This window comes from Acinonyx jubatus, chromosome A1 (assembly GCF_027475565.1).
Source record: "Acinonyx jubatus isolate Ajub_Pintada_27869175 chromosome A1, VMU_Ajub_asm_v1.0, whole genome shotgun sequence".
NCBI lineage: Eukaryota > Metazoa > Chordata > Mammalia > Carnivora > Felidae > Acinonyx > Acinonyx jubatus.
This window is the reverse complement of record NC_069380.1, coordinates 69,572,148-69,598,735: the sequence shown is the minus strand read 5'-3', so window position 1 is coordinate 69,598,735 and position 26,588 is coordinate 69,572,148. Positions and strand designations below refer to the sequence as shown.

At 38.9% G+C, this 26,588-nt stretch overlaps 1 protein-coding gene across 1 annotated transcript in view; it reads right to left on the bottom strand.

Moving 5' to 3' along the window:
• Window positions 1-25,983, bottom strand: part of TM9SF2 (transmembrane 9 superfamily member 2) — a 64,713-nt gene extending 38,730 nt beyond the window's left edge. The window contains exons 1-3 of the mRNA XM_027065159.2: window positions 25,626-25,983; window positions 7,064-7,131; window positions 3,664-3,757 (exon numbers count right to left, since the gene is read on the bottom strand). Coding sequence (XP_026920960.1) covers window positions 3,664-3,757; window positions 7,064-7,131; window positions 25,626-25,793 — 330 coding nt within the window. The 5' untranslated portion in view covers window positions 25,794-25,983. The remainder of the gene's footprint in view (window positions 1-3,663; window positions 3,758-7,063; window positions 7,132-25,625) is intronic.
• Window positions 25,984-26,588: the final 605 nt, after the last annotated feature.

Below are 26,588 nucleotides of genomic sequence, written 5' to 3'. Positions count from 1 at the left end.
TTTGAGGTTTTGTTTTGTTGCTGGTTGTTACCATTGTTTTTACTGCAGATCTAAAATAAGGCAAAATAAGAGGTGCCTGGGTGGCTCAGGTGGTTAAGCATCGGAGTTTGGCTCAGCTCATGATCTCACAGTTTGTGAGTTTGAGCCCCATGCCAGGCTCTGTGCTGACAGCTCTCAGAACCTGGAGCCTGCTTCAGATTCTGGGTCTCCCTCTCTCTCTGCTCCTCCCCGACTCGTTCCCTCTCTCTCTCTCTCTCTCTCTCTCTCTCAAAAATAAACGTTAAAAAATAAGGTAAAATTCTATGAAAATAAAGGATAAAGAATACTGAATCAATACTGAAAAATATGAGTCATTGCATTTATGGCTGACTTGAATGAAAAATCTTTTTTTTTTTTTTAATTTTTTTTTTAACGTTTATTTTTGAGACAGAGACAGAGCATGAACAGGGGAGGGGCAGAGAGAGAGGGAGACACAGAATGGAAGCAGGCTCCAGGCTCCGAGCCATCAGCCCAGAGCCCGACGCGGGGCTCGAACTCACGGACCGCGAGATCGTGACCTGAGCCGAAGTCGGATGCTCAACCAACTGAGCCACCCAGGCGCCCCGAAAATCTAATCTCTTATCCCCATGTTTCTGTTTACCTATGCCTTAGTCTTAAGAAATGCCTACTCTGTCTCTTTAAGCTTGGGGGACTTGAAGATTTTGTTTTAGCACAAATCTTGATCCTAAAAACTCCTAGGAAACTCATACAAAATGTGAGATGCACGTCTCTCCATTTTAAAGCACTCCTGTTCTATTTTACCTCAACTCCTCGTTCAAAATTAAATGTGCAAAGTACTAGGCCTAGAAGAAGGGTCCTTTGCATAAGCAACGCTGTCTTTTCCTGTAAATAAATATATCCTGGAGGGATCCTACCATGGACAGAATTTGCCCTTAAATTCTTCCCCAAAGGGACAAACTTCTTCCGGGGTTTGAATATTTTGCTGGCCTTTCCTCTGTTTATCTGCAACCTGCTATGAGCTGTTTACTGCAAGAAACTCCTGCTGTCCCTCAAGTTCACTGACGATGTTATTGATGCTCTTTCCTTCCATTATTTCTCAAGGCAAAGGCATAACTAAACAGAATGATGGGGCTGAGGCACCACAGGAATATCTTAAGTTGATTGTATAATTTAATAAATATGCCTGAAAATCACCCTCTACTATAAAAACAGTACAATAACTTCCAAAGTAATCTTTCAAAATATCACATCAGGGAGTGATACACAATTAAGATGATACACAATTAATATGCTTGCCCGGCACAGTAATACCCATGTCCATATACTTTGAGCTCCTTCCTTCCCAGTGGCCTCATCCCATATGCCTTCAAATCTGTCTTTGAAAAAATTTTAAACTACGGGCATCTTTAGGGTAGAAATTTTAAAATTATAATTATTTTAAGAGGACTTATGGTTGAAAACTGTAAAATCGTATACTTATGTGGACTAAACTTGCACAATTATGTGTCTTTTCCCCAGTGTAGTGTAGTGTTAGAGGGGATTAGGTGGGTAGTGGGACAACTCTAGGTTTGGGGATTTGCTGGACAGATGCTCAGCGCAATGAAGTGCCAAAGAAAATAGATGGCAGTGCTTAGTGAGAAGCAGAGAAGGCAGCTAACCATAGGGTCTAAGTCGTAGAAGACAAGGATGAGACACTGAGAGAGGAATTAGCCTGGGGAATAAAACCTGGAGTCAAGTTACAGCAATTAAAATGAATACAGAGAGATGTCCAAAGTAGAGACTTAAAGGAAAAATTCACAGTGCAGAATAATATGTTAAATCATAAACAAGTCAAGTCTAATTTTATTTATATATGGTTGTAAGTACATGGGAAATTTCAGGAAAGATTAATAAGAAACTGTGATGTAATGGGGCGCCTGGGTGGCTCAGTCGGTTGAGCATCCGACTTCGGCTCAGGTCACGATCTCACGGTTCGTGAGTTCGAGCCCCGCGTCGGGCTCTGTGCTGACAGCTCTGAGCCTGGAGCCTGCTTCAGATTCTGTGTCTTCCTCTCTCTCTGCCCCTTCCCCACTCATGCTCTGTCTCTGTCTCTCAAAAATGAATAAACGTTAAAAAAACAATTTTTTTTAATTAAAAAAAAAAAAGAAACTGATATAAAACTGGGGGTAGGGGGAGAAAGACTTACTTTTCATTTCATATTATTCTGCATCATTTAAGTTTTTATATGGTGATACATTGTTATGATAAACTAGTTTAATTTTTCTAAAAGAGAGTGAGCATCATTCTTTGTGTAGCAGGGGGAAAAGATGTAAAATGAACAGGGTACTGCACAACATGGAAGAAAAATAGGCTTAAGTGTTTACAGATTTAAAAGAATAATTCCAGGGAGTGCCTGGGTGCCTCAGTTAGTTGAATATCCAACTCTTGATTTCGGATCAGGTCATGATCTCACAGTCATGGGATCAAGCCCCACATCGGGCTCTGTCCTGACAGTGTGGGGACTGCTTGGGATTCTCTTTCTTTCTTTCTTTCTCTCTCTCTCTCTCTCTCCCCTTCTCCCTCTCCCTCTCTCCCTGCCTCTCCCTGATTTGCACTCTCTCTGTCTCTCTCAAAATAAATAAATAGGAGTACCTGGGTGGCTTAGTCAGTTAAGCATCTGACTTCAGCTCAGGTCATGATTTTGTGGTTTGTGGGTTTGAGCGCTGTGTCCGGCTCTGTGCTGACAGCTCAGAGCCTGAAGCCTGCTTCAGATTCTGTGTCTCACCCTCCCTCTGCCCCTCCCCCACTCTCTCTCTCTCTCAAAAATAAACATTAAAAAAATTTTTTTAAATTAACTAAAAAAAAAAGGAGTAATTCTGGGTGATGATGGAGTACATACATTGAAGACAGTATCTTATATTGTGCTTAGTTTGGTTTCTAAAAATATACCGAGAACATTCCAAATATACTTTCAATGGTCAAAAGAGAAAGGTTAGCTTCCCAAAACCCCCAATGGGGGAACCCAAGTAGTGCTATACTTGCTAGGAGAGAGTAGGTAAATATGTATGAATACTCCCAAAGAGCGAGAAGGAGATGTGGAGCAGCTGCGGCAACTTTTCATGACGGAGACCTGGGTTTCTGGTCCCTCTGTAACATAAGGAAAAGCGTCTTGAGTCCTATCCTTTAGGCCACCAACTTATCATTTAGAATACTGATATATGAGGGGGGCCTGGATGGCTCAGTCGGTTGAGCATCTGACTTCGGCTCAGGTCATGATCTCGCAGTTTGTAGGTTTAAGCCCTGCATCAGGCTCTGTGCTGACAGCTTGCTCAGAGTCTGCAGCCTGCTTCAGATTCTGGGTCTCCTTCTCTCTCTCTGCCCCTCCCCCGCTCATGCTCTGTCTCTTTCTGTCTCTCAAAAATAAATAAATGTTAAAAAAATTTAAAAAAAAACTGATATATGAATGTTTAAGACAAATTTATCCGTGACATATCATGAGGAGAGGGATCCTTCTAAACCGTAACATTAAATAATTATTCCCAGAGCTAAAAGAGAAATGAAATCCCCTTTAGATATAATGGCTAAGTTATCTTAGGCTTTTCTGTAAGGAAAAAATAAAGAAAAAAGAATGAATGAGAAAGAAAGGAACAACTAAATGACCTCTATGTCACACTGAATACCAACCTTATATGGTGAAGGTTCAATTCTTTCCCCAAATAACACCTGACCAAGATTTTCAGATGGGCGTTTTCCTTCTGATGCTTGGCAAAAATCAAACCTGGGGGGGGGGGGGGGGAAGTATTTAAGCTTTTACACATAAAAGGAAACAATGACATATCAAGCCCCTATTCAATCTAGAGGGCAGAAATTAAGTACTGATCATTCCAGTAGCTCTAGTAGTTGAATAAGAAATATATTCACGCTCCAAGTTCCATGTACATCTCCCCAAAGCAAAAAAGCAAAACGTCAGAAAATTATGCCCGAGAAAACTTTGATGTCTAAATATCTTTTATGAAGATGTAAATTACAGAATTTAAAAAGTTAACACGATATACTTATTTTTGTTCATTCCAATGATAAAACTGGTATCTTTCTTCTTCAAGCAAATTTTCCATTAACTTATCTCCTTTTGTTCTAACTTTCTAATCCAAAGCTTTAATTAATAATAACATTTCAGGAAGATATGTCAAAGTTCCCTGGGTTTATGCCTCATCCCTATACAATGCCTAACACATCCCAACATGAGAAGCATGGCAAGACAGACCCTAGAGAGCAGAGAATTGTGAAGAAGCCATAATCAGTCAGCTATAAGGTTCTCTGTAATTCCCTTGTATTATTAACCAGGTTTCAAAATAATTTGCTTTAAACATTACAGTCAAATTTCAGCTTTGCTATAGAAAATTAAAGGACAGTTCTTGTGTTCATTCTGGAATGATATAGGAGCACTCAGGACCCATGCAGTGATGGCTACAGATTAGATTCCCAAAACAAAGATGAATCTTCGGTGATAAAAAACAGGCTGGTTGGGGGCGCCTGGCTGCCTCAGTTGGTGGAGCATGCAACTCTGGATCTTGGCGTTGTGAGTTTGAGCCCCACGTTGGGCGTAGAGATTACTTAAAAATCTTAAAAAAAAACAAACCCACAAAACTGGGGCCAGGAAGTCCTCAAATGAAGACTTTCCATGTAGTGGACGTAAGAGATCCACTGAATTTTCCCCGATACATCCCACAAAGACTTCAGGAAATATGTTTGTTTATTTAACAAAACAAAAGAAACAAAAACTGAAAAGAGCATTTAGGTCTCGTCTCCAATAGTTACATAAATAACAGTCCATCCATTTATGAATGTTGTACTTCCTTCTAATACGTAGTTAGGCATCTGGATTCTAATAGGATAGTCTCACTTTTTGGTGTGTGCTTTTTTTCTATAGTAAGCACATATTTTCTTTTAAACCTCTTAAATACAACAAAAATTTAGCAGCCAGATAAAATTTAGGAACTGTTTTATACTCAATAGGGTATATCGTGATCAAATGAATAAACGTTATACATACACAAAAATTTTTTTATAATATCAAAAAAGTTAAAATAATAAAATGTTCAAAAACAGAGATATAGTGGAACAAATTATACACAACTCTACACAACCTCTACAATGAAACAACAAACAGGGGTGCCTGGCTGGCTCAGTTGGTAGGGCATGCAACTCTTGATCTCAGGGTCATGAGTTCAGGCCCCACACTGGGTGAGAGCTTACTTTAAAAAACAAAACAAGGGGCGCCTGGGTGGCTCAGTCAGTTGGGCGTCCGACTTCAACTCAGATCACGATCTCACCGTCCGTGAGCTCGAGCCCCGTGTCGGGCTCTGGGCTGATGGCTCAGAGCCTGGAGCCTGCTTCCGATTCTGTGTCTCCCTCTCTCTCTGACCCTCCCCCGTTCATGCTCTGTCTCTCTCTGTCTCAAAAATAAATAAACGTTAAAAAAAAAAAAACAAAAAAAAAACCCAAAAAAAGCATAAACAACTACGAAAAAGACTGGGGTAGCTATGGCTGTGTATTAACGTGAAAAGATTAGATGAGAAAAACAAGGTGCAAAACTACTTTTGTTTAAAAAAAAAATGTATAGATGTGGTTAGGTACATTAGAATATGCAGAGAAAAAAATGTAGGAGGAGCAGAAAACAAAGCAATTATTTCTGGGGATTGATTATGAAGGACATAAGAATTTTGTTAAGGGGCACCTGGGTGGCTCAGTTGGCTGAGCGTCTGACATCAGCTCAGGTCATGATCTCACCATTGATAAGTCTGAGCCCCACATCAGGCTCTGTGCTGACGGCTCAGAGCCTGGAGCCTGCTTCAGATTCTGTCTCTTTCTCTCTCTGTCCCTCTCCTGCTCGCCCTGTGCGTGTCTCTCTCAAAAATAAACATTTAAAAACAACAAAAAAAGAATTTTGTTTAAAATTATGTGGAGTTTGGGGGCACCTGAGTGGCTCAGTCAGTTAAGCTTCGGGCTCTTGATTTCTGCTCAGGTCAGTATCTCACGGTTGGTGGGATTGAGCCTCTGTTAGGCTCTGGGCTGACGGTGCGGAGCCTGTTGGGATTCTCTCTCCCCCTCTCTCTGCTCCTCCCCTGCTCGCTCACACGGCATACACATGCACTCTTTCTCTGAAAATAAATACATAAACTTAAAAATGTTTTGAGTATTTTTATAATTAAAAAATCTATTTTTTTAAGTTTATTTATTTATTGGGGGATGGGTGGCAGAGAGGGAGAGGAAGATCAAGAATCCCAAGTAGGCTCTGTACTATCAGCACTAAGCCCAACTCAGGGCTCAATTTCACCACCATAAGATCATGACCTGAGCTGAAATCAAGAGTTGGACACTCATGGGGCACGTAGGTGGCTCTGTAGGTTGGGCATCAGACTTCAGCTCATGTTACTGAGTTCGAGCCCTGCGTCGGACTCTGTGTTGACAGTATGGAGCCTGGAACCTGCTTCTGATTCTGTGTCTCCCACTCTCTCTCTGCTTCTCCCTGACTCATTCTCTGGATTGCTCTCTCTCTTAAAAACATTAAAAAAAAAAAAAAAGTTGGACACTTAAGTGACTAAGCTACCCAGGTGCCCCTATAATTAAAAAATTTAAAGAAAACACAATGGCTTTTTGTCCACTGAGATAAAAAAGGAAATCCACTGTTTTAGTTGGTGCTTCTATTGAAAAGATCACATTTCACATTCTAACCCTACCTTGGAATAAAGAATACCCTTTAAAAAAATGTTTTTAGGCCCTGTATATTTTTAAAGCACATATAAATTTATCCATAACTATGGAGAAAATAAAATTCTAAAAGTACAAAATTCTGATAAGTTGTATACAATTTTATTTTTTTATTTTAGAGAATCTTAAGCAGGATCCATGCTCAGAATGGAGCCCAATGCTGGGCTCGATCCCATGACCCTGGGATCATGACCTGGGCCAAAATCAAGAGTTGGACACTCAACGGACACTCAACTGACTGACACTCAACAGAGCTAACCAGGCAACCCGAGTTACATGCAATTTTATATAAAAATCAAGCTAAAAAACTTACGCTGTGTATTCATAAGGAAGAACAGATTCCACTGAATCAAGCCTGTTCACGAATAGTTCTATTTCAGCCTGAAAATGAGGAAACACAGAATTAGAATATAAACTGGAGATCAAAACTTAAGTCATGTTTAGAACTGAAAAATAATTTGACGTGTTTGAAATTAAAACTTTATGATATTTAAACATTTCTCTCATAAATCCATTCACTGAGTGGGCTTATATACAGTTAAATTACAACAAAATATTTTCATAGTTGAAAATGTCTCCAATAATTTCTAAATGTTTTTTAAGTTATAAAATTTCTTAAAAATTAAGATATTTAAATCATTCATCATGTCAATATAGATGCCATTCTTAAAAGTCTGTTTTTCAAAATCAATATTTCATTCTGCAGCACAAAAATAATTTTTATTTTTAAACAACTTTTTCTTAAACATTCTCATAGCAGTCAAGAAATGCTTCCAAGTCAGAAGAAATTTCTAGATCAACTATACTAGAAATACAACCACTGCTCTTAAACAGACAGGAGATAGACAATGGAAAGATGATTTAACTTTGGAGGACTGCTCTGATTCAATTGGAGAGTGCTTAACTACAAAGGTAATAACAGTGAAGAAATTCACAAAGACCAAATCAAGTTCCACAATGGGGAAAGAGGAGAAAAGTTATATTACCTTCCTAGGAAATACAGGCTAATTTAAAGCCATACTTCCTTTTATTTATTTATTTTTTATAGTTCAGCTTTTTTTTTCAATTTATTTTTAAAATTTTATTTAAATTCAAGTCAGTTAACATATAATGTAATAATGGTTTCAGGAGTAGAATTTAGTGATTCATCACTACATACAACACCCAGTGCTCATCCTAACAAGTGCCCTCCTCAAAGCCTGTCACCCATTTAGCCCATAGCCCCACCCAACACGCCTCCAGCAACCTTCAGTTTATCCTCTGTACTTAAGAGTTTCTTCTGGGGGTGCCTGGGTGGCTCAGTCAGTTAAGTGTTCGACTCCTGGTTTCAGCTCAAACTCAGGTCATGATCTCATGGTTGGTGAATTCGAGTTCCACAACAGGCTCCACACTGACAGTGCAGAGCCTGCTTGGGATTCTATTTCCCTCTCTCTGTCCCTGCTGTGCTCGCTCTCTCTCTCTCTCTCAAAATAAATAAAATAAACTTTAAAAAGTTATTAAAAAAAAAAAGAGTCTCTTCTGGTTTGCCTCCCTCTTTGTTTTTATCTTATTTTTCCTTCCCTTCCCCTATGTTCACCTGTTTTGTTTCTTAAATTCCACATGAGTGCAATCGTATGATACTTATCTTTCTCTGACTGACTTATTTTGCTTAGCGTAATATATTCTAGTTCCATCCATGTTGTTGCAAATGGCAAGATTTCATTCTTTTTGATTGCCAAGTAATATTCCATTGTGTGTGTGTGTGTGTGTGTGTGTGTGTGTGTATTATACATATATATATATACCAAGCCTCTTTTTTTTTTTTAATGTTTACTTTTGTAAGAGAGAAGAAGAGAGAGAGAGAGAAACAGGATCTGAAGTGGACTCTGCACTGACAGCAGAGCCCGAAGTGGGGCTCGAACTCCCAAACCATGAAATCGTGACCTGAGCCAAAGTCAGATACTTAACCAACTGAGCCACCCAGGCACCCCACCTCTTCTTTATCCATTCATCAGTTGATGGACATTTGGGTTCTTTCCATACTTTGGCTATTGTCGATAGCACTGTTATAAACATTGGGGTGCATGTGCCCCTTCAAAGCAGCATTTTTGTATCCTTTGGATAAATACCTAATAGTGCAATTCCTGGGTCATAGGGTAGCTCTATTTTTAATTTTTTGATGAATCCCCACACTGTTTTCCAGAGTGGCTACACCAGTTTGCCTTCCCACCAGCAGTGCAAAAGTGTCCCCCTTTCTCTACATCCTTGCCAACATCTGTTGTTTCCAGAGTTGTTAGTTTTAACCATTCTGACAGGTATAAGGTGGTATCTCATTGTGGTTTTGATTTGTATTTCTCTGAGGATGAGTGATATTGGGCATCTTTCCATGTGTCTGTTAGCCGTCTATATGTCTTCTTTGAAACTGTCTGTTCATGCCTTTTGCCCAAGCCATACTTCCTACTGAAGCTCCCCAAATGTCTCCAAGATATATTTGAAGTTCTGCAGAACCCAAAATACATATCCACTCTCAATAGGGGCTCACTGCAATTCATGACAGAATTCTTTAGTTGAAGTTGAAGAAGCCAGTAAGTAATTTATGCCCTGAAGTGCTTTACGTGCTAACCAAAAACATTTACATAGGAGCTGTTTACCTTGGATAAGTATATTAATAGAGTTAGACTGCTATGGCTGTCTCTGGACTCTAATCATGGGGCTGCCTGGAATGGCATAAAGCCACATTTGTCACTTTGATCTTGTTCACTGGTACTGCTAAGCAGTCCTCTATACTTGTTAATATCCCAAAAGTGAGACAAGATGTTTGATGTAGTTTGTACAAATAATACACTGCCACTGGAAAAGCAAAGGATACAGACTCTAGGGCCAGTTTGCCTGGGTTCAAATCCCAGCACTTACTATTTGGTTAAGTTATTTAACATCTCAGTTTCCTTATCTGCAAAATGGGGATACAGTATTTACCTCATAGAGGTATGAGGATTAAATGAGTTAACATTTATAAAGTACTTAAAAACAGTGCCTAAAACATGAAGTGCTATATATTTGTTAAGTGAATAAAAGCAAATGAATTTAATGATATTCAGAATAGGAAATGCCTAAACTACACTGCTCTTTTGCCAAAATAAATGCTCACCCGATATTCCTAATATACAATGGAAGATAAAACATTAGTCTTTGTGTATAGTAGTGAAAACAGTATCATATTCAATCCCTAAAATTATAAGGAAATGAAATTACTCAATGGCAACACTGTCTCAAACATACACAAAAAATTTAACTGTGTGTCCTTGCATAAAACATTCTTTATCATTGGTTTAAATTTTAGCTAAGAAGATAATGGGACATGACATTTAAGCATTACAGAATGCTTGAATAATTATCACAAATATACCTAAACCTAACTGTTGTGAAGGCAAATTTCCCAGTTGATGGCTTACTCTGCCCAAATAATTTTCACTAATTATAAGAGATCAACACTGCTATGACGATACTTGAGAATCTAAGCATTCTATTTAATGTATCTTAATGAAGACTGAAAGATCCCTAAAAAGCTAATCCAGTTCACATTTCTAGATTTCTTTTTAGGAAGAAACGCAGCTATTATATTCTATAGAACTTTCTAGGTTTTCAGTTTCAAAATCTGTAGAGCCACATTTTCACCACGGAAGTTGAATCCCTTGTGCCACAATTAAACCTATTCCTTACTTTCAACTTCATTCAGTACAAAGTGATTGACAGCAGGGACTTTGAAGCTACGCTGCCTGAGTTTAAATCCTGAAAATGACGTTTACTAGCTATGTGATCCTGGGTAAGTTTCTTCACTTAACTCAGTTTTCTTATTTGTAGAATGGAAGTAATAATAACTCCTGCTTCAAGCTGTTTTAAGAAGATTCCAGAGCAGTACTTGGTACAAAATACTAAGTAGTCACTATTATGCAGCAATGCCCAACAGGACTTTAAAGAAGGATGGAAATATTTTTTTTTTTTAACTTTACTATTTTAAGTTTATTTTATTTGAGAAAGAGCAGGGAAGGGGCAGAGAGAGAGAGGGGTGAGAAAAAATCCTAAGCAGGCTCCACACTGTCAGCATGGAGCACTACTCAGGGCTCAATCTCACTACCATGAGATTGTGACCTGAGCCAAAATCAAGAGTTGAACGCTTAACCTACTGAGCCACCCAGGCGCCCCAATGATGGAAATATTCTTATCTGCACTGTCAAATACACACATGGCCATTTGTCACTTAAAATGTGGTTAGCAGGGTTAAAGGACTGAATTGTTTAATTATGTTTGAAAAGTCACAGGAGGCTAATGGCTTCTCTACCAGAAAGCACAGTAACATAAAGAAATGCTGCTTAGTAACATTTATATGCCCTTTTCATATACTTATTATTTTTTACTCTAATCACTACAATCTTTTCTTTGCCTAAAAATTAACTCTAAAGTTGTTAGTCTATCCTAGAGATCAGCAAACTTTTTTTTTTTTTTAATGTTTATTCATTCTTTGAGATAGAGACAGAGTGTGAGTAGGGGAGGGTTAGAGAGAGGGAAACAGAATCCGAAGCAAGCTCCAGGCGCTGAGCTGCCAGCACAGAGCCTGATGCAGGGGGGGCTCGAACTCCTGACCACGAGACCATGACCTGAGCTGAAATCAGATGCTTAACCAGCTGAGCCACCCAGATGCCCCCAAGATCAGGAAACTTCTTAAAGGGCCAGAGAGTAATCACTTTAGGCTTTGAAGTTTACAGTCTCTGCCAACGTACAGCATGAAAGCAGCCACAGATGTTACACAGGTGAAATGAGTGCGGCTGTAGCCCAATGAAATTTTATTTATGGGCACTGAAATTCGATTGTCATGTAATTTTCATTCATCACTAAATATTATTCTTTCAAATTTTTCCAATCACTTAAAAATATAAATGCAATTCTTAGCTCAAGGGCCCTATAAAAGCAGTCTGCACACTGGACTGGACAACCTTTGAGCTCTGCTTTCTAGCTATTTTTCGATATTCCATAAATTAACATCTTAGAGAACCCAAAATAGGGCATAGGGTCCAAAGAGCTGTTGCCATGTGAAAAATTTCAGGACACTGTCCAAAGGCATATAAATTTAGGGTAAAATTTTCTTCCATTTCTACTCAATGGATGAGACAAGAATTTTTGCTTAGCCTATGACGTTCACTCTGAAGTTTCATGACACATCTTTTGGCTACAGGATTATACAGTGAGAGAAAACCCTATTTTCATTTTCTGACTTTCTCCTATCTCCTTTGAGTATTAATCTTTCAAAACAGAAAGGTCTTAATCTTTTCAATTATCTCCTACATCATGCCAGCTGCTTTTCTCAGGACCTCACCCTACTCTCATATCCTTCTTAAAAGGTATGTCATTAAGAATTACAGGCAGAGGGGCACCTGGGTGGCTCAGTCAGTTAAGCATCTGACTTCAGCTCAGGTCATGATCTCCCGGTGTGTGGGTTTGAGCCCCGTGTCGGGCTCTGTGCTGATGGCTCAGACCCTGGAGCCTGCTTCGGATTCTGTGTCTCCCCCTCTCTCTGCCCCTCCCCTGCTCACACTAGGTCCCTCTCTCTCCCTCAGAAATAAACGTTAAAAAAGAAAAAAGAATTACAGGCAGAATTCAAGGTTTAGACATCAAAGTGTCATGTATACATAGAATGACATTGTTTTTCATTAGCCTTTTGGCCATAAGCATAAATGCTTCAATGACATTCTTCATCTCTTTCCCATGTTCTATAAATGATAGCTCACAACTCATCATCTCAAAAATATATTATTTGATTTTCTTAAAGTATACCTTTTTAACTTGTCCATGACCAAATTAATTTACTTTTTGCTCTCTTTTATTTTTTATTTTATTATTTTCTTTAAAAATTTTTTATGTTTATTTATTTTTGAAAGAGAGACAGAGTGTGAACAGGGGAGGGACAGAGAGAGAGGGAGACACAGAATAGAATCTGAAGCAGACTCCAGGTTCTGAGCCGTCAGCACAGCCTAACGTGGGACCCGAACCCACCAACCGTGAGATCATGACCTGAGCCGAAGTCGGACGCTCAACCGACTGAGCCACCCAGGTGCCCCACCTCTTTTTTTAAATGTTTATTTATTTTTGAGAGAGAGACAGAATGCCAGCGTAGGAGGGGCAGAGAGAGATGGACAGAGGGTCCGAAGTGGGTTCCGCACTGACAGCAGAAAGCCAGATGCGGGGCTTGCATTGACAGCAGAGAGCCCGATGCGGGGCTTGAACTCACAAGTGGTGAGATGGGCCTAAGCCAACACCGGATGTTTAACTGACTGAGCCACCCAGGCGCTCCACTCTTTGCTCTCTTAGATTTAAGAGCACTCCAGGAAATACAGTCCCATTGACTTTACAGTGTGTTACACATGGCAACTTAATACTGCTGGCACATTAAAACATCTCACGTGCATTCTCTTCACTAAATTTAAGATCCAAATAGGCCTCAGGCACTTGTCCTGGAAGTCTGTCTCTATCTCCCACGGATTTCACCATTCCCCATGAATTTACTGCCTAGCCTACTCTGCCCAAGCTAACCCATACCAGTTTAAATTCCAATTTAATCTTTTTAAAAGACAATCTTGTCAAAATTTTAGAAATTACATTTACTGGCTCCCTCTAAATCTACTGTTAAGTGTATTTTGAATAACTCCACAAATCAGGAAAATTTTATTGAAGATATCATGTTAGTCTTCTGTTTATATAATTTAGTATCACTTGACTAATTACTCCCACATACTCATTTTGGTCTATAGCACAGAGACCCACACACACTTCCCCTTCCTACTTTATTTGCACATTATTAGTTTTTACTCATCTTATCCATGGCATTTTATCTAATATCAAATTCCCATTAAATTAATTTTATCTGTCAACTTTTCCTGACCTGGTAAAGTAGCTTCAAATTCTACTCCTAATAACAAAAGAGTTACAAAACATATGTTTTAGCCTTGCCTTGTGATTTAAAAGGCTGCCCACAAAATTTTCCAAAATAGCCAAACTCCAAAGAACAATCCTTCTCACAAATCTTTCACCTAAAAACAGAGTTTATTTTTACACCCAACACATAAGCAGGGGACACAACTTCAGATTGGAGGCTGCATAGCACCAGATTCCTGAATTCATTTCAAATCCTAAGTCTAATACTTTTAATAAATATGTGCTTTTCATCAAGTAGTAATTTTGAATTTGAGAAATGAAATAACAAAACAGGTAACAATACAGAAGCTGGTCTACAGTTGGCACACAAGAATTGTAAGATAATGACTAAATAAACGTAGCTACTACTATTATTTCAGAGAAAATGGACATTACTGAATCTGAATATTTGTTAGTATAAGGATAACATGGGGAGTTTCTCCTCCTTCCCATTAAAGGACACTAAGACAGTAGCCTTCTGATCTACTGTTTCTGCCCATTAATTGACCTCTTCTCAGCTATTAGCCCAGGGAAGGGGCAGGTAAGAGTTACCACACACAATTCTCCTAATAACCTTATGAACTAGGAATTGCTTGCTCTACTTTAAGGACATAAGTTCAAAAACTGGATTGCTGACTCAAAAAACTACGTGAACTCAAGTGCTGCTACCATCACTTTTCACCTCTGCTGCTCTCAGTCCTGTACGTCTTTTCCTTCTTGTCTCTTCTGACACTTTTTCACACTTACTTTTATAGGAAAGTTAGTTTGTCACAGATATCACCATGAAATTATGGACCTTTTTCTATTATTCAGTAAACTAATCAAAACACACCTTGTATATTCAGTTCATCTTGGCTATTTCTGTGGCACTTTCATTCTTCCTTTAAATTGTAAGAATCTGAAAATTTGAGAATTATTGTCTCACAACATGCTAAGAAACGTAAATTACAATTAATGATATCTTTAACAAGGAATAGAGCTGAGCCCCTGGGTGGCTCAGTTGGTTAAGCATCCTAACTTTGGCTCAGGTCATGATCTCAAGGTCCGTGAGTTCCATCCCTGCTTCAGGTGAGTTCGAGCCGTGCTTTGGGTGAGACCCACTTCTCTCTCTCTCCCTCTCTCTCTCTCTGCCCCTCATGGAATTCTCTCTCCCTCTCTCTCTGCCCCTCACTCACTTGCATCCTCTCTTCGAAATTAAAAGAGCAATTTACAATGTATTTGTAAATATGCTACAATTAGAAATCTCTATCTTAAGTATCAATTCTTACACAAAAATTCAAACACAAAATTTCAAAAATATTTTAAGGGGGCACCTAGGTTGGTGTCCAACTCTCAATTTTGGCTCAGGTCATGATCTCACAGTTGTGAGATCAAGCCCCACTTCGGGCTCTGCACAGACAGCACGAAGCCTGCTTGGGATTCCCTCTTCCCTCTCTCTCTGTCCCTCCAATCCCCTCCCCCCACCTCTTGCTCCAAGTAAATGAATATTTAAAAAATATCTTAAGAATGAAATCCTTGTAATATGGCATAGAGAAAATGTTAAAAATTGTAAAGAAAAAGTGAGTTTAAGTGGTTTCACAAAAGGCAAAAGTATGCTATAAACATCATGACGTTTATCCCTAAAAAATATAAATACACAGATAAAACAAATAGGAAAAATATAAACAACTGTTGGTTCCAGAGGTCTAGATGGATATACAGGTGATCTTTATACTATTCCATCAACTTTTTTAAATTTTGAAAAGTGTCACAATTAAAAGTTGGAAAAAGGTAAAAGTTGAAAGTAGACTTCAGTGACAGAAGCCAAATCAAAGCAGTAAGAAATAAAGATGAAAGATTAAAATTTAGTGTGGAAAGCTGTTCTAGAGAAGAAAAGATGACTTCAAAATAAGTATTAAATAGGAGGAAACAGAATTTGAAATGTACAAGAACAAAAAATCCTGAACCACCACGAGAAAGTCATTCATTCAACACATTTATTTAATGCCCATAATACTAGACATTGTGAGTGAAATAATACAAAAGACAGAACACTTGTCTTCAAAGAATTTCTAATCCAGATGGAGAGATAAGACATACATTCAAGAAAGTAAAAGAAAAAAGTGACAATGTTATTTATAAATTCTTGGGTAGTTACTGAATCTCCAAGGGATTTAGTTTTTTTATCATTAAAACAGCAATGTGCTATAAAATGACAATATTTGATTAATTTTATGGTCACTTTCCACTCTAAACATCTTTATTTCCCATCCAAAAGTTAATTAAGTGCATCTCCTGGAAATCTGCCTTAAATGGACACAGCCAACTCCAAAATATCACTGAAATGCTTTAAAGGTTACTTCACATTCCCACTTTCAAAATGTCCCAACAGAGTTATTATAAGCATGAAAAGCTGTGACAACATTAAACACTTTACATATAAATATGTACATATAAATGTACAAGGAAGTTACATATAAATCCTAAAGCAATCCCACCCTAAGAAATTTTTTATGGAAATAGTTCATTTAATTTAGAGTGCTATGGTCTCCCTTCTAAATCCTTTCCCACCCCAAATGTACAATTTTATTTCTGGTCCTAATCTGCCCATTCTACATGTGATCCCAGCTTTGGTCACAACTATACTTCGTTTTATTGCTTTAAGCCATGTGTGCCATGCCACAGAACTGCATTTTTCTCACTTTCTTGTTCCCTTGTTTTGCTTTATTCCACCTTCCTTGCTGTCACATCTATCCTAACCCACACCTATGACTGGTTTTCAAGGTAGAAAGAAATATTCAGAGAAGAAATGTGACTTTGAATAAGACTCAAAGCAACTGACTAATCATAAAAGGGTTTGAGATATCAGGGCATAGCCACAGAAAAGGAAAATTATGGACATTTCAACTGCTTAATATTGGAGAGGTCCACAGTGGGAAAATTTCCAAAGGGAAATCTTAACTCAGACGTGATAAAACAATCCCAATGGAAATGGTGGAACTCATAAATGGATGCTCATGAACTTTGAGTTATCTAACTAGCAATGCCTTGAAGCTGATTTCCTAAGATACTAAGGTTCTTCTTTTATCTCTATCTCACTGAAAAACAAAATTTCAATTTTAGATTGTATCAAAGAAAGGAATAAATACAAAATCTGACAACTCAAAAATTACATAGGTTAAAATTGCATCAATTGTGGAAGCCAGGGAGCTCCAGAGTAAGGCAGAAGAGGTAGGGAGTACTCAGTGTGGAACATACAGCAGCGCCCAAACGTCAAAATCACACTCTAGGGGGCGCATCTTCGCTTCACCACTTGCTAGGTATATACACTTGAGAGTGTTGCTACATCTTATCCAGCTTCAGTTTTCCCATTTACAAATCACAGGGTTGTTGAGAGGATTAACTAAGACACAAAGTACACAAATTGTAGTCTTTATTGTTGTGATTAGCATAGGGCAATAAATAGGTTTGAAAGTTGAGAATAAGAGCAAAGAAAAAATATTTCAAAAGTTTCCTCCAAAGGCTTTCATCAATACTTAATTTTAATGGTAACAAAGAAAAACTTTGTAGAGCACATTTAAAGTAGCTACAATTAACTCTAACACTTAAAAAAAATTTTTTTTAAACATTTATTTATTTTTGAGACAGAGAGAGACAGATGGGGGAGGGTCAGAGAGAGAGGGAGACACAGAATCTGAAACAGGCTCCAGGCTCTGAGCTGTCAGCACAGAGCCCGACACGTGGCTCGAACTCACGGACCGCGAGATCATGACCTGATCTGAAGTCAGCCGCTTAACCGACTGAGCCACCCAGGTGCCCCTCTAACACTTTCTAAAAGGACACTGATAAAAAAAAAAAAAAAAAAAAAAAAAAAAGTGAGGAAGGATAGGAAGTAGGAGCTTAAAGAATTGGGCTCTAAGATCCACAGAGTACAGATCAGTCTCTAGAACTTATGTGTGTCTCTGTGAGTACACTGAGGGTGTGGGGTATAAAGCCCACGTCTGTGGCTTTGTTTCACATGTTCAAATATATACCTTTGGAAGGGCTTCCCTTTGTGGAGAGCCAACAGCAGGGCAGTACTTTATCCATATTGACCTTGCTTGCTCTCCCATTCCTAGCTCCCAAATCCACTATAATGAATAACCACAGTTTTTTTTTTTTTTAAGCTTATTTATTTTGAGAGAGAGAGAGCGAGAGAGCACAAGCAGGGGAGGGGCAAAGAGAGAAGCAGGGTGACAGAATCCCAAGCAGGCTCTGCACTGTCAGTGCAGAGTCTGATAGGGAGCTCACACTCATGAAGTGGGAGATCACAATCTGAGCCAAAATCAAGAGTCAGATGCTTCATCGACTGAGTGACCCAACCGCCCCACAACAATCACGGTTTTAAAATAATTTTAGTCAAAAATTTCATTTCTGAAAGCAAACTTTCTAACTAAGCTCCATGTACTTTTTCACAGAAAGGAAAAACAGTTGTTAGAACGTGAATTTATCATAGTCAAAGTCATCCCAATGCCAAATTTCATATATGAAACATTATCAGTAACCCATATACACTGATTAGTTTCTAGAAGCTAAGAGTCAATCTCTTATTCCAAAGAAAACTCTGATAACATGAAACTAAATACCAAGAAGTAAATACATATCAATTATATCAGTAAGTTCGTGTGTAATCATATATTTTTTAGACATTTCAAAATCTTCAAACTATATCTATGGTCAAATTAAAACAAGTAACTATACATTCTATCTGTTCAAAGCAATAGTTAGAACTATTCTCTTAAATTTTACTTATTCCATATTTATAGGCAACTACTCCCAAAATAACAATTTATTAAACATTTCTAAAAATAACTACCAAGAAAGGATGTTTAAAAGTATGATTCTGGAGACACCTGGGTGGCTCAGTTAGTTAGGAGTCTGACTTCAGCTCAAGTCATGATCTTGTGGTGAGTTTGAGCCCCACATGTAGTTCTGTGCTGACAGCTCAGAGCCTGGAGCTTGTTTTGGACTCTGTGTCTCCCTCTCTCTGCCCCTCACGCATTCACAATCTGTCCCTCTCAAAAGTAAATAAATATTTTAAAAAGTCCTATTCTGAAAAAAAGAAAAAAAGTACGATTCTGGTAAAACTTCACTATGACAGATAGCATGATAATGTGCATAAAACCTTAAGGACTCTACCAAAAAACTATTAGAAGTAATAAATGAACTCAGTACATTTGCAGGACACAAAATAATATACAGAAACCTGTTGCGTTCCTATTCACTAATAACAAAGTAGCAGAAAGGGAAATTAAGAAAACAATGACATTTACAATTATACTCAAAAGAATAAAGTATCTAGAAATAAACTTAACCAAGTAGGTAAAAGACCTGTTTTCTGAAAACCATACAACACTGCTGAAAGAAACTAAAGATGACACAAACAAATGGAAGGATACATTATGCTCATGGACAGGAAGAATATTGTTAACATGTCCATACTACCTCAGGGCACCTAGGTGGCCCAGTCGGTTGAGCGTCCAACTTCAGCTCAAGTCATGATCTCATGGTTTGTGAGTTCAAGCCCCACACGGGGCTCCATGCAGAGCCCACTTTGGATCCTCTATCCTTCTTTCTCTGCCCCTCCCCCGCTTGCACCCTCTCAAAAATAAACATTAAAAAAAAAATGTCCATGCTACTTAAGACAATCTACAGATACAACGTAATTCCTATCAAAATACCAATAGTATTTTTCACAGAACCAGAACAATTCAACCTAAAATTTGTACGGAACCACCAAAGTCTCTGAATAGCCAAAGCAATCTGGAGAAAGTACAGAGCTGAAGGCATTACAATCCCAGATTTCAAGATATACTACAAAGCCACAGTAATCAAAACAGTATGATCCTGACACAAAAACAGACACACAGATCAATAAAACAGGAAAGAGTGCCCAGAAACAAGGCCATGCTTATATGGCTAATTCATTTATAACAAAGGAGGCAAGAATTTACAATGGGGAAAAGACAGTCTCTTCAATAAATGGTGCTTGGAAAACTGAACCACTCTTATGCCATACACAAAAAGAAACTCAAAATAGATTAAAGACCTAAATGTAAAACCTAAAACCATAAAACTCCCAGAAGAAAACACAGGCAGCAATCTCTTTGACATCAGTCTTAGCAACATATTTGTGGATATATTTCCTCAGGGAAGGGGGAAAAAAGCAAAAATAAACCATTGGGACTACTACATCAAAATATAAAGCTTTTGCTTTGGAAATGGAAAACCAACAAAATGGAAGGAAAGGAAACCAACAAAATGAAAAGACAACCCACTGAATGCGAGAAGATATATACGATAAGAAGTTATTGTCTAAAATATATAAAGAACTTGGGGCGCTTGGGTGGCTCAGGAGTGTTTGACTTTGGCTCAGGTCATGATCTCAAGCCCCACGTTGGGCTCTGTGCTGACAGTTCAAAGCCTGGAGCCTGCTTTGGATTCTGTGTGTCCCTCTCTCTCTACTCTCACTCTCCTTCAAAAATAAACAAACATTAAAAAAGCAGATGGCCAACAGACACATGAAAAGATGCTCACCATCACTCATAATCAGGGAAATGAAATCAAAACCACAATGAGATACACCTCACACTTGTCAGAATGGCTAAAATCAAAAAGACAAGAAACAACAAACGATGGCAAGGATGTGGAGGAAAAGGAACACTTGTGCACTGTTGATGGAACAGTGGAAGTGTGGAAAACAGGATGGAGGTTCCTCAAAAAATTAAAAATAGAAATACCATACAATCCAGTAATTCCACTACTGGGCATTTACCTTAAAAACAAAAACAAAAACAACAACCAAAAACATTAATTTGAAAATATATATGCACCCGATGGTTACTGTAGCATTATTTACAATAGCCAAGATATGGAAGCAACCTAAGTCCCCATCTATACATGAATGGATAAAGAAAATACGGTGTACACACACACACACACACACAAACACACACACACACACACACACACAGAATATTACTTAGCCATAAAAAAGAATGAGATCTTGCCATCTGCAATAACATGGACGAACTTAGAGGGTATTATAACTAAGTGAAATAAGTCAGATAAAGAAAGACAAATACTGATGATTTCACTCATATATGGAACCTGAAAAATAAAGGAATAAACAACAAAAAAGAAGCAGAAACAGATCCATAAATACGAAGAACAAACTGGTGGTTGCCAGAGGGGAAGGGGATGTAGTGTTAGGCAAAATGGATGGAGTTGTAGGTGCAGGCTTCCAGTTATGGCATGAGATGGAATGAGTACGTCACAGGGATGAAAGGTACACCATAGGGAACACAGTCAGTGGTATTGTAATAGTGCTGTATGGTAAGAGTTGTAGACTTGTCTAATTACTTTGTTGCACACCTGAAACTAATGTTAACATTGTGTGTCAACTATACTTCAATTTAAAGAACTTATGATTCTTATTGTTTCATTTTTATCAAAAAGTTGTTAAACTAATTAACTTGAACATTCTTTTTTTTTTTTTTATATATACCATGGGGTATATTTGGTGATTTTTCCTTACCGGACAGGAAAGAAAATCTTAATCTTTCATCTAAGAACACAATCCATAAACAGTAAAAAAGTGGCAGATGTTTTGGAGAGTTTAGTTATTCCATCTGATTTCATGTTGACAAGCCAACAATTAATTGGAAGTTAAATGCAGCGTGAACTGCTCACTAATCAGCTATTAGCCATCAGAGAGCCGCTCAGCACACTGAAGACTCAATCTAAAGCTAAATAGGATGCAGCAGCTAACAGAGATGATCCAAACTTTTGCAAAGTAGATTAGAACTGCACATTTTACTCTGTGCAGATCTATTAATTTCTGGTCAGGGCTTTATTCTATTTATGGTAGTCAATACAGTGTCCTTTGATTTTAAGAAAGTAAAATGGATTCCAGAGGACAAGATTACCACAGTTTAAGCCTTTATTACTATGGTTTCAAAAGCTAACAACAAAAGACAAAAGAAAAAAGAGAGAGAAAACTTAATAGCAATGAAAGCAATACAGCATTAAAAATGTTTTCGGGGGGTGCTTGTGTGGCTCGGTCAGCCAAGCATTCAGTTCAGGTCATGATCTCACAGTTTGTGGGTTTGAGCTCTGCTTCAGGCTCCATGCTAACAACTCAGAGCCTGGAGCCTGCTTTGGATTCTGTGTCTCCCTCCCTCTCTGCCTCTCCCCTGCTTGTGCTCGCTCGCTCTCTCTCTCTCTCTCTCTCTCTCAAAAATAAGTAAACGTTAAAAACAATTTACAAAAAAAAAATGTTTTTGGTACCAGAGCGCCTGGGTGGCTCAGTCAGTTGAGCTTCCGACTTCAGCTCAGGTTATGATCTCACGGTTCGTGGGTTCGAGCCCCACGTCAGGCTCTGTGCTGACAGCTCAGAACCTGGAGCTGCTTCAGATTCTGTGTCTCCTCTCTCTCTCTGCCTCTCCCCCTCTCACACTGTCTCTGTCTCTCTGTCTCTCTCTCAAAAATAAATGTTAAAAAATTAAAAAAATTAAAAAATAAAAATGTTTCCAGTACCAGGGTGCCTGGGTGGCTAAGTCAGTTGAGAATCCGACTCAAATTCAGCCCAGGTCATGATCTCAGGGTTTGTGGGATCAAGCCCCAAAGTCAGGCTGTGAGCTGACAACACGGAGCCTCCCTGGGATTCTCTCTCCCTCTGCCCCTACACTGCTTGTGCTCTCTCTCTCTCTAATAAATACTTAAAAAAATGCTTTCAGTACCATCATATAGTTAATAAAATGATAAATAAAAATGATAAAATATTGTGGAGATCCAGGGAATCATTTAGCTAAAGGCATATAAATCAAACCTACCTTTTTTGAAAGAAATCTGGCAATATTAAATAGAGCTATAAAATTGCTTCTTGCCTTTGACCTAGTAATTTTATTTTTGGGAATATGCAAGTAATTCCTGCTAAATATACTCTAGCAAAGTTATTTATAAGGAAAAAAATTGGGACCAATCTCAATGCCCTACAGGCAAGAAATGGTTAAACAAACCACAGCACAGTAATAGAATAAAATACTATATGGTCAATAAAAACCAGTAAGAATGTGTACTATGTTGATATTCAAATGTACATACGTATAATCATAGTAAGTTAAAAAAAAAAAAAAAAGGAACCCACCAGAACACAGTCACAGTATTTACGATGGCTTATAAAGATCATAAATCAGAAGTTAGAGCATCATAAATAGAATTTTATGTTCACTGGACTCCTATTTCTGTCAGTAAATTGAATATAAAATAATTTTGGGAGAAGAAAATGACCAAATCCTCAGGGTTCTTTTGAATGTCTCTCAATAATGTACATAGTGAGCTGAATGGAGGACACTGTAAATATGACTACACTACAAAAATTACATATGCTAAAGATATACTTGTTTCATCTCTATATTTATAAACATTTTATAATATCACAACTAATAAATATGTGTTTTCTCAAACAAATGCAAAATACTTTTCAAGGGAAATATATAATAATCAAATAAGATTATCCCTATTCTACAGATGGAAAAAAATGATAGGAACAGTATCAGTGTCCTACCCAATTCATCTAACTCCTGATTCCCTATTCTAACAGCATCTTCTGAAAATAATTTTTCCCATCCACAACATTTTACTTTTTATTATTTATTTTAAAAATAATTCCCAGCACCTGAGCACCTGGTTGGCTCAGTGGGTTGAGCATCCAACTTCAGCTCAGGTCATGATCTCCCGGCTCATGAGTTCGAGCCCCACATCAGGCTCACTGCTGTCAGCCTGTCAGCACAGAGCCCACTTTGGATCTCTGTCCCCTCTCTCTGCTCCTTCCCCGCTTGCACTCTCCCCCCACACCCCCAAAATTCCCTTCAGCTTTTCTCAACAGTATATACGTGACTGTCCTCTTTAAATATGGACTAGATGAGAAAAAAACTGTAAATACCCTGAATTACGAAGTAATGAAAATTTGAATTATTTACTGTTTTTCTCCTTTGAGAGGCAACAAGAAGATATACTGAAGTTTACTTCAAATTCTCCATCCCAGTTAGTCAAATTGTAAGAAAAAAAGTGCAAAAGGTACATCTTTCTGCTCTCCTAAGAATAGTTTCCTTTGACCAAGATGTGAGAGCAGCTGGCAACAAAGACGAAATCCAAACACTTCAGGGAAAAAAAAAAATTTTTGTTTTGACTTGTTTTATCCCTGTAGCTTTGAAAATTAAAAATCCCAAAGGACTCCCTGAAATTAATCAAAAGTTAACTTAAAAGTAGCTACTTTTAAGTACTAAGGTCCTAAAAGTAGGACCTAAGAAGGTCCTATTGAGAAAACAAAAATCTAAGTGGCAAACCAACTGTAAATTTCAGTCATATTCATTTTCTGAAGTCCATCTCAAATGTCACTTCCTCCCTAAAGACTCCAATCCACAGATGTTTCGTCATTTGTGTTTTAAAGCACTTTGGACATACATCTTTTGTAACATATCAGATTTCAATAATCTGTTCATAAGCTTATGCCCTTTACTTTGAGGTCCCTAGAAGACAGGCATACATTTTTTGTCTCTAAGGCACTAGGAATACAATATAGGATTGCTGTTAAATTTAAATTTAAAGACCAAACACCAGGTTTTAAAGGTTGGTTACTAAAATATTTAATGGAAAAACCAGTGTGCTTTCAAGACTAGTTCTCTTTTCCACTCGTAAGCACTATATATATTCTTTCAGTCATTACTCCAAAGAGTGAAAGCGTCTTGCACTGCAGGGCATGAAAGTTACAGAATGCAAGTGGTAACTGTCAACTTGAATAAACATTAAAGATCCTTAGACATTTTTAGAGACACAAGATTTTAAAACTGAAACTGTAAAATGCTATGAAAAACTTAATAGCTTATTTAATGCCCTAAAATAAGCTTGAAATTCACAGCTACAGTAAAACTAGTAGTAATAAAATAAACACCACTTTTAAAAATAAAATCAAACTTAGTAAATAAACCTATTTATAGACTGTAAAAGTTTGCTGAATGATTATTTGAATTGTTAAAATTATAAATGGTTTTAGAGATCCTCATGCCCCAATGGTGTTAGCAACTTAAAATAATTGTGTTATGTATATATACTGTCATGCTCTATACCGAATAATCTAAAAGGAAGTTACTTATGCCTCTTTCACTACCAATTAAACTGAAAACCTAGAGTAAACGTCGTAAGAGATCAAAGTTTTCAAGATTTTGCCCTAGGACGAAAACACCAGTTTCTCCTGTCCTCTGCTTCTGTGAAGTGTTTAAAACAATCTCAGAGAAACTAAATAGTGGGATCTTACAAATTGTTTTATACTAAAAAATGTTTTTTAATTTAAGAGATAGAAATTATCGGTCTCAACCATTACCGCAACTCTTTATTAATGCAGTTGTTACAATTCACAAGTAACGAATCATCTGCTAAGCGTGAAGTTAAAATATCAAAGTCTCAGAAAGAAACAAGCTCTCAAAACCAACCAGGAGTTCCAGGAAAGTAGAATAAAACCGGAAGCAATGAAATAAAAAGTAACTGGAAAACCTGGACATAGGGCTGTGAGCGAACACTCATTCGTGGAACGCTTGCTGACCCGCAAGCACCCAACTCACAGGGAGCGCCATACATACATAGTCCCCGTTTCCAGGCAAACGGAATACAGCGGCTCGCGCTACCTGGTTCTCTAGACGGGAGGCGAGCCTGAGGCCCACGGAGTCCCGCAGAATCTATCCCCCAAAAGGCCGTTCCAGAACCTCCGACCTACGGCCGGGGCGACCCCAAGCGCTTCTCGGGACACTTGACCCCCCTCCCGGCTACGCCCCCTTCCCTCGGAACCCAGCTCCCCGGGTAAGGGTGACCTCCCCTTCGGTCAGAGCACTCAAGGTCCGCCAGGCCTCACCCACCTTGCACTCGTCGCTCTTCTTTTCTTCGTCGCAGAAGTTGACGGGCGCCAGGCCGGGCAGGTAGAAGGCGGCGCCCGGACGCGGGCCTGGGGCCGCCCCCAGCAGCAGCGACAGCAGCAACAGCCCCGACCACCGAGGTGGAGACAACGCCGGCAGCCTCGCGCTCATGACGGCTGTTTCGGGGAAAGGGCAGCCGAGCTGAGGGGGTGAAGAGGGAAGGAGGGACGCGGAGGCTCGGAGACGACTACAAGACCGCGGGAGCTGAAGGAGGCCGGGCCCGCGATGGACAGTTCCGGTTGCGCTAGGAAACACCGCGGGTCCCGCAACAGAAACCGAACCGGAGCTCGATAGAGCATGCGCAACGCCGCCTGCACATGCTCAGTGAAAGGGGTCGCAAGCGCCCCGAGGAGTTTCCGGGAGGGATCGTGGAGGAAATCCACTTTCCAGGTTTTCAGGGGGCCGAGTAGGTGGTTGCTTGCTTCCGCGTTCTCGGTCCCATCACAAATTCCGATTTAGTGCTCTCTTGGGGGTGTCCAGGAGCATCCCACTTGTCGGGCTGGTGCCCCGGCTAGCTGCCTTAGCTCAATTTCCCATATCTTCAGGTTTCCTCACCACACTGCCCGCGGCATTCCTGTTACAGACTTGGTGCTTCAGAAAGTACTTGATAATGGAGGCGGGAAGAAGTTTGGGAGACACCTGGTTGGGAGCAGGCTAAGGAAACAAATGGGGAAAAACTAGCCAGAAAGTCTCAAATAGTTATTCAGGTGTTAGTACGGACAGGTTCCAAGTATTGGATGCCATGGGACATTCTTGTGTGGGACAGTGATTACACAGAATGGACAAGATCACTTTAAAGATGAGTGGAAATGAGGTGGGGAGAAAAATGGGACTAGGCGAACAGAAGAAGGTAGTGTTGGCATTTCCTTGCAAAGGAAGACGGGGGGGGGGGGGGGGGCAAAAGTT